The 13,327-nt window shown below is 35.7% G+C and overlaps 1 protein-coding gene across 1 annotated transcript in view; it reads left to right on the top strand.

Annotated features, from left to right (window-relative positions):
- PTAR1 (protein prenyltransferase alpha subunit repeat containing 1) overlaps nucleotides 1–13,327 on the top strand; it is a 50,714-nt gene that overhangs the window by 4,218 nt on the left and 33,169 nt on the right. The window contains exons 3-4 of the mRNA XM_025051398.1: nucleotides 105–301; nucleotides 8,537–8,706. Coding sequence (XP_024907166.1) covers nucleotides 105–301; nucleotides 8,537–8,706 — 367 coding nt within the window. The remainder of the gene's footprint in view (nucleotides 1–104; nucleotides 302–8,536; nucleotides 8,707–13,327) is intronic.

Raw genomic sequence — 13,327 nt, 5'->3', positions numbered from 1 at the left:
GTCGTCGGGGCCGGGCGGGGGCGGGGCCAAGCCTCGAGCCGACCTCGGGCGGCGGCGACAGGACGGCGGATCCTGGCCCGAGTTCCCCTCGTAGGAGGTGACAGTGTGAGGTCGCAGCCGGACCGTTGTGGGCCGCCGCGGGGCCCACTTACTGCTACTGGAACGCGCTCGCGATTGAGTCCCTAGAAGTGACCTCAGAAAATCAAAACTGTTTGTTTTGCTCTCCCTTCCACTCCTTTCCCTGGAGTTCGAGAAACTCGAAAGACACGATCCATGTGTCCACATCCTACGTTTACTTAAGGTAAACGGGCACACACACAATGTGTGTTTGTATGCTTTGTAAACAGAACTCTTTTGAGGGTCATCCGGACGTTGATAAGAGAGGTTACCGATCATCTTATCCTCAGTGGGTCAGAACCCCCTCATTTTGCTAAACAGTAGGTTGAGCTGCTTTTGCCTTTCTCCTTACTTGTCCCAAGATTGTAGAGGGACTCCGATGAAACAATTTATTTGAAGGTGAACAGAGCATTCTCAAGAGTGTAGCCTGTGTAGGCACGGGATGGGTTTGATGTAAAGCAGATGAAACCTCGACACTTTTTAGCATTACCTGATTCATAGTTTCAGGGAGCAAGCATATTAACTCTTTTTTTAATCCAAACGCTGCTGCTCTCTTTAAGTAGAACACCGCTGGGAAGATACCAGAAGAAACTGTATTCTTTCTGACAACTTCTGATTTTATGTAGCAAGTGAAAAGGAAGAGATATCTAAAGGAGAGATATGTCTACAACGTTATACAAAAAAGTTAGGAAGAATCAAAGAGTGTAGCCCTTTTCCTATCCCTCATCTCTTCTTACCCCTAGAAGAAAGAAACATGGAATCCAATTTTATGTTTTTCATTTTATCTAATTGTTTATAGAGTTTTTTTAAAAAAAATATTTTATTCTTTAAACTAGAACACGTGAATTACTTTTTAAGGATTCTAACTTCTTAAGCTTTTCTGCCTAAAAGAGGTGCCAAACCTATATCTAAATGAAGTGTTCTTTTCCTTTAAGGTGATGCTTATAAAAGAATTAAGAAGCCCTCAGATGTCTTGCTCCCTTGTGGCACAGAATTGGAGACCTGCAACTGTGCCTCATTAAAAACAAAACACTAATGGCCTCAAAACACCTGCCACTTCTGACAACATCTACTTCCTTTTCCCTTGTGATTGCTGCCTTTTTCAAAATGAGTGTTTGGAATGATTTCCTGGCAGTAACCATAGTGGGTACCAAGCCTTCTAAAGAATGCTTTGATGCTTTGTATATCAGTCTTTCAATTCCTTTTTGAGAATGCTAGCTTTAGTACAGATAAAGGACATCCTCAGGAAAAAAAAGTTGGATAAGTAAAGGCTATTTTTTTTGTCATTGGTGTTATTTTTCTTGAAGAAATTATAGCAGAGGTTAGAAAGAATTCTAATAAATACAGTAATCACCTTAGTTTCTCCTCTTTGATGTAAATTAGAAGAGCATCAGTATTGTATATTTGAAGAAACAGATTGAGTGTTCATTGGCATGGCAGGTTGACACAGTGCTGCTTGGAACACATTCCATTTCTTCTGGATCACATTTACTGAAATTCATGAAGGACTTTAACACCTTCCTTTTCTTCTGGATCACATTTACTGAAATTCATAAAGGACTTTAACACCTTCCTTAATGATATTTTTATGGTGTAATCTCATTAATGTGCTCTCTCAATGCATAATTTCTAATTATTAATAAGCATTTGGGTCATTCAAGATTTAAAAGTATTAAAATGAGTATTTGAAATAATGGTATATAATATAGGCCTGAAAAATTAACTCATTGCCTAATATTAATTTTAGTGCATATTCCCTACAATAACAATATCTTCAGTAATATTACTATGCATCTTTAAAAATGTCTTATAATTTAGGCTTTTCAAAGTTGCCCATACTTTCCCCACAATCTAGCCTTTTTTCCAAAATAAAGAGACTGCATTTCTAGTTAAAAGGGGGAAAACATCATTTATCTTGAAAGTAGTACCTAATTACACTTTTCAGTATTAAAGTTTTTTATTTTTTACTTTTTGTTTTCCTTTTTTCTCCAAACATAAGATAGATTATATTTTTATTAGCCAATATCTACTCCATTAAACCTACTGACTTTGTAGAAATATCTAGGAGGAGTCGAAGGTGCAGTGGTTGATATATGAATTTTGTTACTTGTAGGTGTGGATAGGTTACCTTCTCTCAGCCTCACTTTCCTCTTAATCTGGTAAGGCTGATAAGAACATAGGAAAATCACCTCACACAGTGTCTGGAACTTAGTTGCCACTAGGTAAATATTAGACTTAACCTGAATTCCTGTGTTCCTCAGAAAATAAATTTGCCAGCTAAATTATGAATGAGAAGCTCTTTATGAACTGAAAAATACCATATAAATGTTGTTTGTGTAGTTGACTCTTAGAGACTACTATTGGAAAAACTGAAGGCTTGACCTAGGGACTGGTGTTAGCTGGATGTATAGATCCTGTGCTAATGTGGAAAACCAATTGTTTACAGTGAAATTAGGGTCATGTCAAAGGTCTCTAGCAAGTTATTTTTTATTACTCTTATTTATTGAACTCTCACTATGAGGTGCTGTAGATACCATGTTGAGAGAATGGAATAAGAAGTACAATACAGTTATTACACTTAAAGCACTCAGAAATATTTGGTGTTGGAAATGTTCTGTATCTGTTCTCTCTCATATGGTAGCTACTACCCATATGTAGCTATTGATGCTTGAAATGTGGCTAACGTGAATGAGGAACTGAATTTTAAATTTTATTTACTCTTAATTGATGTATATACAATGGCCACATATGCACGGTGACTACTGAATTGCACAGTGTAGGTCTAGGTGGAAACCTAAGACCTACCTGCAGAAACAGTAAATTAACCCTGCAAAGTGGTTTATGGTAAAGGCTGGACAAAAGTAGGGTGAGCAAGTACTGTGTGAGTCTGTTGGAAATAGAAGGGAGGCTGGGTTTTGAGCTGAACTTGGAAGGATAAGTAGGATTCACAGTCTGAGAGGGAGCCAGCAGCCTCCACAAAAAACAGTAAATTAAGCCAAAATAACAAAATGTGATTGAAAAGATACAATAGGGCCATATTATGGAAGTCTTTGACTGTTTGGTTTAGTTTCTTTCACCCCATGTACGCATTGAGCAAAAGAACACTGTTAGACAGATAGAGTGCTAGTCTCTGGACATACGGGATTAAGTGGCGTGTAGATTGATGAACACACCACACGTAGTCCCTGCCCTAATGGAACTTTAAACAGATCAACACAGAGATTATGAAAAGAGCCCCAAAGGATAAGTATACTTTGAAAGAATAATAACAGGCTTAGTTTAGATTAGAAGGTCAAGGTTTTTTTTTATTTTTTTATTTTTTAGAAAAATTGATATGTGAGCGATGGATAAGAGTTGGCTTAGGGAAAATACACTTCTTAGGCAGTGGTTAGGCCCCAGTGAAAGTTTTTGAGTAAGGGAGTAGTAATGAAAAGCAGTTGTAGATAGTCTGCAAGTTGAACTGAAGAGTCAGAAACCGTGGAGTCTTCTTACATTTGATTTTTTTAAATCTATTTAAATAGTTATATAGTTGTAAAAGTTTGAGTTTGCAGTCTGTCAGTCCTGGGTTTGAATCTTGGCTTGTCATTTACTAGCTGGGTAGACTTAGATTCTTTGCTCATTTTAAAAATGGGGTTTAAATTTCTGCTTTATAAGATTATTATGCAGAATAAGTGAAATAGTATATGTAAAACCTAACAAAATATTGCATACATTAAACAGTAATAATTTGTGTAGCTGTTTTCTAAATAGGGTCAGTAATATAATTTCAGTGATACATAAAATTAGTAGTCTTTAGAATTGGGAAAGCCTGTGAGGGCTCTTGAAATAATTTAATCACCAGTAAAGTTTTAATTATTGATATGCAAGGGTCAGTTCCTTTAGAACATTTTTTAACCTTCCTTTTTGGTCATTCTGGAAAAAATTCCAGTGTGAAGAGAAAATAACTGTTAGATTTAAAAGATTTATACTGCTTCCTGAATCCTTGGACTGTTTTCTGTTTAGTCCCTCCACATTGCACAGTTTGGTTTTAATATTTGGGGACCATCCTTCCGTCCTGGTAGGAAAGCCGATCAATATTTTGTAACTGATCTGTCTGCATACTCTAGTTGATTGATGTTTCCTAAAAGTACAGACAAGAGAAACTGTCTAAACAAGGAGGAACAGAGTATCAGTTATATGAACTTTGAACTTCATCTGAAAGTCAGTGGATCTCCATTATGAAGTGAAGCACTCAAGAAATATGTACTATGCTGTGTATGATCTTTTTAAGTAAATGTGTTGGGTTAGTAGTCCATGTTGATATTCCCTTGGAACAGCTTTCAAAAGTAACCTAAAAACAGCATGTGGTATCTCTTTGAAAAGATTAGAACTTGTACCAAATCTTCATATCTTTAAAAGTCCTATGACCTTGGCAATGCAGGTATTTACTTGAGTATCCTTGTTAAATACCAAGAATCTCAATTTCCAGAAACCTGAAAATAGAAAAGAATGGAATTTGATGGTAGTGAAAGAGTCAGAAATTTCTAAGACTGTTTGGAAATAAATTTGATATTTATAGCACATTCATTGCAACCATTTAAAATATATAAATTCATAGGAAAATGATTAATGTGAATTAGGTTCTTTTTAAAAAAAAGAATTATAGAGGAGTATGTCTAATATAACCCTACTTTTGTAAAGTACTTAGAAAAAAAGGATGTATACCTAAATATAATAGTGGTAGAGGAATGACAGATGTCTTTTAGTTTTTTTTTTTTTTCTGAGTCTTCCAGTTTTTCTTGCGTATGAAATTAAAATTTAAATACCAGAAATCTAGAAGGAATTAATCTAAATCCTGCTTGCTTTCACTGATGTCTTTCTCTTCACTCTGGCTTCAAGGGTTTGGAGCTAAGTATTGGGAGGTCCAGATTTTTAGTTTAGCTACTGGCAGTATGACTTTGGGTAATCCTATTGACCTCATTGAACCTCAGTTTCCTTAACTGATAAAATGAGAGATTGGAGGAATGAGATTCCTTCCAATTTTCTGGAATCCTAAATTGTCTGGAAAAAAGTGGACTGTGACCTAAGGGACTAGTCACAGAAGTTTGAAGTTAAGCACACTGTTATTTGGAAGCTTACTGACCTACCTATCTTTAAAAAGTACATGTTATATTTTTAGGAAGCAGCAGAGTACTGTATCTTAGGATCAAATAACTTTTCAAAGGCTTAACATTCCTTGCCTCAGCTTCTCATTATCGATTAAGGAACTTTTTAGCTTAACCTCAAGCTGTTTACTGAATTAATGATAACATACTTCATCTTTGCTTAACACTTTATAGTTTACCACATTCTTCATATTGTATTATTCACTTTTTGTAATAGACAGGGAAGGCATTATTCCTGTATTTCAGATGAGGATACTGATGGCAAGTGACTTGCCAAATTCTCATTGACTGTCAGTGGTAGAACAGAGACTGTCTGGAACCCTGGACCTCAGAAGATGAATGCTTTTGTCTCTACATCTTACATCTCTTTTAATTTTTTATTTCCTAGTGCTTTACATTCCCTGATATGACTATTTTCATTCTTACATGAGAATAACTGCTGGGTTTTTCAGTCATAAAATTTGAAAGCTGAATGAGACCGGGCAGCCCTTTTCCTTTATTTAGAGCTATAATGCAATTCTGCCATTCTTGAAATGAGGAAAATGAGGTCTATAGAGGCCAAGTGACGTGATCTACATATCTCTTTGACAGAGCTAGGACTTGGACCCACTGCAGTAGAAAGGAAATCAAAGGTAACATTCTTTTGCAAAATCAAGAAGCGATATCCTTTGAAAATTATTTATTTGAATTTTTATCACTGAATTGCAAGGATAATAAGCCTTTCAATAGCAGTTATTGAACACCTGCTACATCCAAGACATTCTTGTTTTTTAAATTATTTGTTGGACGAATGACAACCAACTAAAGCTATGTGAGGGCTGTGTGTGTGTGTGTGTGTGTATACACATGTACGTGCATGCGCGTGCGCCTGCCCACGCAGATGGCTCTGTTCTGTCATTTGGGAACCAAATTATTAGTTAGGTATTTTATTTTTTATATAGTGAACGAGGCAGGTTTTTACATTGTGAATTTCATTATATAAATCCCCCCCCCAAAAAACAGACTATACCCAAAAACTAGGATTCTTTTATTCTTGTTACTCTAACATTCATACTGTTGACTTTTGCAGTTCTTCAAAGTGTTATAAGTGGTTGTTGCACTTCCAAGAACAAACTTTCTTGAAATAATTGCACTGAGATTTTTCTTTCTTTTTTTTTTTTTAACTGTAATTGTAGTTTGTTTGGTTTATTTATTTATTTATTTATTTTTTAATGTTCTGCTTCATGTAGTATTTCCTGAACACCAGGAAATACCAGAGATTCCAACATATATTAGTTAGATATAGATCTAGATGTGGCTGGTTGTCCTATCACCAAATACAAATGCAAAAACATTTTAAAATATGTACTGGATGTTGACCTCAAATGCTCTCTCAGCATTGACTTATTCTTCCTACAGAACTTTATATTACTGGGATGACAATGTGATAACATTATAGATACTGATACAACTCCCTAGCAAACCTATAAGCTTTGTGAAATTTGGGACTCCCTTGTTTTGTTTTTGTTTTTGTTTTTGTTTTGTCTTTATTGAAATAGACAATTATTTACATTTTACATTCAGTGAGGTTTTTTCCCACTTATAATTGGCATACAATAATATACCAGTTTGTTTTATTCATTTTCGCATTTTCAGAAACTAACACTGTACCCAGTAGACTTGTAAAATGTTTAGATAGTATTGACATAGTATATTGAACCACTTCTGAATCAACTGAGCCAGTTATCAGGACACAAAGCCTTAGGTCTCAAAATCTACTTTCAGATTGTTAGCTTGAAAGGATGGTTAGCGACTTAAAACCCCTAGAGTACCCTTCTTTATTGATATGTATATATATTCCTGTGTCACTAATGAAGTGATCAGTAGAAAGTAGGTTACCTTTAAGCTATTCAGTTTAGAGTTTCCAGGTGGGATTTTTAGTACCAGAGCCTCCTACCAATTTGTGTTGGTACCTAATGGAAAAAGAGGGCTTTTCTTATAAGCTGTAATTGGACATGTTTCCTTCTCTTTTCATCTGTCACTCTACTGTCTTTTTGGTGGGGGAATCCCAGGGACATAATAAATAATGTCACAAGCTCTGAAATCCAGTTCTTTATTTTGTATTTTAGAAACACATTTAAGAAAATCTGTTTAGGCACTCAAAAAATATTGTTATGTCAACTGTTGTTAAAAGGTTTCTTGTTCACTAATTGATTAAAAGAAGGACATACTATTTGAGAAAGAATATTTCATGTAGACGAGAATTTTAACTTTTATTTGAGAGGCATGTATGGAAGTTTTGCAAAAACATTTCATTTGCTGCTGCTTTTACTATGTAATTCAACTGCTCTACGTATTTGTTAAATCTAAGCCTGTAATATACATTTTCAGCTTAAGTTGAGGTGGATTGAGGGATATAGGTGCCATGAAAATGATCTAATTATGAAATATATTTTGCATTTTAACATTTATTAGTGTGTTTTATTCAATTAAATATAAAGGGTTATAAAGAAGAAAAAAATGGCTCACAATCTCCATGACAAGATAACCTTTATTGATAATTTGTTTCTGTTGCACATTTATTAGCAGGCAAGCGTAAATACAATTATTAACATTTTTTAAAAATAGTAATAACAAGTGATTAGAAAATTCAAACTATATAAAAGTAACGTCCTTCCTCTCCCCAGAAGTTTCTTTGTATCCTTCCCATAATTTTTTAATGCATCTATCTTTTTTAAAATACAAAAGTCTTTGTGCTGTACACTGTGTTTGGCATTTTACCTTTTTTGTTTGTTTCATACAGCTTGGCACCGTTTCCATACCAGCTTATACAGATCTACCTTAGTTTTTATACCTCTTTCACATGGATAAACTATATTTATTTTACCAATTTTCTATTGGTACATATTTAGATTACTTCCAGTTTTGTTGCAGTGTTATAACAAACATCCTATTCATATATTTTGGTATAGGATCATTTCTGAGCAGTGGAATGGCTAGATCAAAGAGTATGGGTATTCAGAATTTTGGAAGACATTTTCAAATTTCCATCCGAAGACTGATTTTTATTCCTGTCAACAAGGAATACAGCATACTAATTTTCCTGTACTGTTGTCAGTATTTAAAAATAAAAAACAAAACTTTTTTTTTCATTTCTACCCATCCAGTAGGTGAGCTAAATAATATTTTTAAGAAAGGGAAATATGTGAATTAAAAAAAAAATACTCTGTGGAATTGAAAATTCTGAAAAGACTAGTATTCTTATCTTTAATTCTTTTTTTGTTTTGCATATTAAGAGATGAAATTGGCCTGATCCCATGTCCTGAAGCTAGGTATAACCGGAGTCCCATTGTCCTGGTTGAAAACAAACTTGGTGTGGAGAGCTGGTGTGTCAAGTTCCTTTTACCGTATGTCCACAACAAGCTCATTTTGTACAGAACAAGAAAGCAGTGGCTGAACAAAGATGGTAAGTATGAACTCTGTCTTCCTTTGTTTTTGAAAAGTATCATGGAATATAGTAGGAAGAACCCTCTCTGGGTATTGACATTCCCAAAGTCTAGTTTTGCCTCTTATCATTCACTCCCTAGGTGGGTACTTAGCCTCTGTCAAGTAGGAGTTTGGACTCATCCTTAGTTTTCAAATTTTGCATCCATCTATAGTGATACTCTGGAAGGTGCCCCAAGCAAGGTGCCAGGCCACCTATTGCAACATGAGCCATAAATTAGAGCAATTCTGATTTTATCTTTTTATATATTGGGGTCATTTATTAAGTTTTATTTGAGGAAGACATCCTACGACTAAAAAAAAAGTTTGAAAATTATTGAAGAGGATCGTAGTTGCTACAAGCTCCAATTCTCTGATTTTAAATTCTTTTGTTCTTTATGAACAATAGACCTCATTTTAGTAGCAGTCCAAATGAGATAATGGGAAGGTATGATGGTAGTAGTTATACTGTGAACCAGGTTAGTGATTTACGAAGGTGCCATTGCAACTATGAATCCCAATTGAGCTCTAGCCCTCTTCGTCCTGTTCCTCTGTGGATGTGAGCAAAAGAAAACCATCTCAGCATTCACTTTTGCTCCTCTGAGGTGGTTCTTTGCTGCATCAGACAGCACCTGTTCATTTTTCCTGGTCTCTTTTCTCAGTTTTCCCCCATATGTGATATTAAGCCTTGTTGTGCACACATTATCTACTTTTTTGGAAAGTACTCATCCAAGACCATGGTCTTGACTGTTTTTGTAAAGCTCTCCTGCCCCTTCCTACATATAGCAATACCTTCAAAAGTGCTCAGTATGCCTGGTGGCTAATTTGAGTAAGAACTTTGTTTCCTGAAGAATTTTACTTACTAGTTTGGTAGCCATTACCAAGAGCCTACTCATGACAGAAGCTGTTGTAAATATTTTAGGGGATAAAAAGATAAATAATGTTCTCTTTACTCAAGAAGCTTACAGTTGAGTGAAAAACAATTTCTTTGTGGATTGTTACCAAATGTATGACATAGCAATTTCCTTATATTCCTCTCAGCATTCCCCTTAACATACTGTCATAATAGGTTAATAGCACTTTTCCCTATTTAGACCAATAGAAAAGGAGTCTAATTTGAAGATTTAATGTGTGAAGTAGTTTCTATTTTCTGTGTGTTTCACTCATTTAGTCCTCTGATATACATCTTAATTAAAAGGCTATACGTTTGTTTATGGCATAGGTTTAGTTTGTGGCATCAACTTAAAGGTATAAGTTTAGGCATAAACTTTAAGGATATTTATATGTTGTTAGACCCTCTTTTGTTCTCCATTCTATCACTCTGTAGTATGTGTCAGTAACATTAAGGTACGAAGTAACACCATATGAATCCATCAGGTTATTTTTTTTACAAAGCTGTATTATCTGTGTTCAGATGCACAAAAATGTATAATTGGGCCAATACATATATAACTCAGGCGGGGGGTGGGGAAGCAGAATGATGCTCTTGTAGAGAAGAAGCAGTATAAATTTTAAAACATCAAAGACTATTTTTGGCTCAGATGATTATTTTTTGACCATGTATGCTAGCTCAATCTGCCTTCTTCCTGTAGCCTTCCAAGTCCTCTCCATTTACCTGTTTCTTGTGTTTCTGGACACTGCACAGTCGGTATTGCTAAATCTCCTCATTGTGTAGTTTTGTTCTTGATAGGCCCAGGAGGACCTGGGCAGAAGATCAAATGATTAAGCTTATTTATGAGAATAGCTAGCATCTAAACTTTGAATTCTGAGGCAGCTGTGCATGTGTACAGAAGCGCCTTGATTTTATCCTAACCTATATTCTCATGGAAGCAATTTTCACTTTCACTCATTTGGTGGGTGGGGACATCAGAGTTCAGTGTGGTGTCACATAAAGCTCAGGTTGTATTATCAGTAAAAATATGGAAGTGAATTTCTGGTCTGACACTTGAAAAACCTGACTCACATAAGTTGTGAACCGAAGCAGCAACTAGAACATAGAGGTGAATCTTGCTAAGAAAAAAAAGTAAAATATTTGGAGAAAGCAAGTATTTCATCAAAAATGCTGTACCTTTAAAACAGTTTTTGTAGAAAACATGTATAAAAAGAATCAAGTGAAGAAATCTGACAATTTAAGAACAATTTCAGAAATGTCAGTGCCTGTTTGATTGATCATGCCAAAATCTTAAGCATCCCTTAAGAATGTATTCTGTAAGTGAATGTGACCTTTATTCTTGGGATAGATTTTCTTTTTAACGAAACTGAATTCATGCTCTCATTAATATGCTAAATTCCTTACATATTTGGAAAGCATCTGTATTAGTCAGGGTTCTCCAGAGAAACAACCAGTAGAAATTTATATATATAAAAGATTGATTATAATGTTGGCTTGCATGATCTTAGAGGCTGAGATCTGCTTTCTGCAAGCCGGAGACCCAGGAAAGCTGGCGTTGTATTTTAGTTTGAGTCTAATGGGCTAAGAACCAGGGAGCGCGTGGTTTAAATCCCAGTCTAACGACCAGAGAAGATGAGATGTTCCAACTCATACAGACAGACAGCAAAAAAAAGGGGAGGGAGGTATGAATTCCTCCTCTTTCCTCCTCTTGTTCTGTTCAGGCTCTCGATGGATTGGATGATGCTCACCCACCTTGGGGAGGGCAGTCTACTTTACCCATGCTAATTTCATCTGGAAGCACCCTCACAGACTCAAAAATAATGTTTAATAACATTTAGTCTAGGGACCGCATAGCCAGTCAGGTTTAACCATGGTTTAACTAAAATTAACCATCACAGCCTCCCTGTTTAATTACTTAGAAAGTGGTGTTTTTTAAAAGTTTGATGCAGAAATGGCCATATTTGGTTGGGAAGGGAACAGTACTTTAATTTTTGAGAAATCCAAGAGCAAAATCGACAGCATTGGGATCCTGACTGGGTAGAGCTCTGCCCCGCATTTTAACTGTCTCCAAGTGTGCCCTTCTGTCATCATCTTTTGCTCCTCCCTCTTTCTCACAACCTCTGTTCCCTAACTTAGCTATCTCTGTAACAACCATCTTTGGCTCTCCATTCCTTGTTTCTCATCAGGACAAATGTCATCACTTCTTAATGGGTCTACACCATTTTCAATGTGTCTTCTGTAATTCATGTCCATCATGCCACTAGCCAGTTGTTTCAAACAGTACTTCCCAGGAACAGTCTGAAAGATACTTTTCTGAAATGTGTATCTACTCATTTCGTGATATCTTACAGGGTCATGATAGAGGTCAAACTATTTGGCATGATATTCAAGGGCCTTTATAATCTGTCTACATTACCACCCCTTTCCTCTATTTTAAATTCAGTATCAGAGGTTGTAGATTCTCAGCCCCTAGACCAAAGCCCACCTACCAGTATGTTTTGTTTTTGTTTGCGTAATGTTTTTAAAATTGTTTTTAATTAGTTGGGTAAACATTTACAATCAGGATGAACTTTTTAAATTAGGATAGAAATCTGAATTTCTGTCTTCACTTGAAAAATCAGAAGCCTTGGGTACATAAATTTCTGCATGGCACCAATTGGCTGGGGCTCATAGCCTCTGCTTTTCTCGACTAGGCAAGCTTTTTCTAGTTTACTACAACTTCCTCATGTCTTTCAGACACTGAGGCAGAATGTCAGTTGCTACTTACTATCATTTGCTTTAATATGTTTTGACAGTCTTTTGAACCCTAAAAGCATTTGGGTTTGCAGCCATTTGAAATACATTTCAGCCACTATGTACACTGTTCTAGTCTAGGACTTTGCTGTGTATTATTGCCTTACTTTCCTGCCTTTGCTGAGGCCAGGTTCCTGTCTTATGTTGCCATTATTGTTGCAGCTGCCAGCACAAACACACCCACACACCCATGAAGCCTTTTTGACTGCTCCAGGAAACAATCATTACTTTTCTGCACTTTTGTGGCAGTCCTTTATTCAGGCTGCTTGGGTAGTAACACCATACTTGATTGTAGTTGATTATTTAAATAACATTTTTTTCCCCCAGCTTGATTGCGAGTTTGTTAGAAAAAGATTATAGCTTGTCTTTCTTTACTCAGCACCTTATGTGTTCAGTAGACATTTATCAAATAAGTAATAAGAGTTTGGTAAGCAAGAGATTTTAGCTTAGTCTGGCTGTTGATTCAGTGACTCTATTCTATGATAAAGCCTCTCATGGTAACCCAAATGTTATTTTAGAGGAAGAGATTAACCAATCCAAGTTGATCTTGAATTTATTTCTAAATGCATGAAGACATATCTTTTTCAGAGACAGTTGTCAAATCCAGTGACTATTACCAGATAACTGCTGACCTTGGGCCATTTCTACAATGCAGTGCAACAAAGAAAGCATATTGATTTTTCTCTGACTTTTCCGTAGCATCTTTATATCCTTTCCTGTTACAGCTGAAATTTAGCTACTTTCTTGTGTATATTGTGCCCTGATTCATTTTCTCCTTGTGATGTGATGATGAGTGAGTTATCTATTGGAGTGTGTATAACAAAGGAACAGTTATTCGCTGGCATATGCTCTGATATTTGAAGAGAGATCTGTTTAACTTCAAGAGATTGTAAGATCAGTAGCTCATGTTTTCTGAGTA

This window comes from Pteropus alecto, unplaced genomic scaffold, assembly GCF_000325575.1.
Source record: "Pteropus alecto unplaced genomic scaffold, ASM32557v1 scaffold95, whole genome shotgun sequence".
Classification (NCBI taxonomy): domain Eukaryota; kingdom Metazoa; phylum Chordata; class Mammalia; order Chiroptera; family Pteropodidae; genus Pteropus; species Pteropus alecto.
Note: the sequence above shows the minus strand (reverse complement) of the source record. Positions and strands in the feature narration are given on the sequence as shown.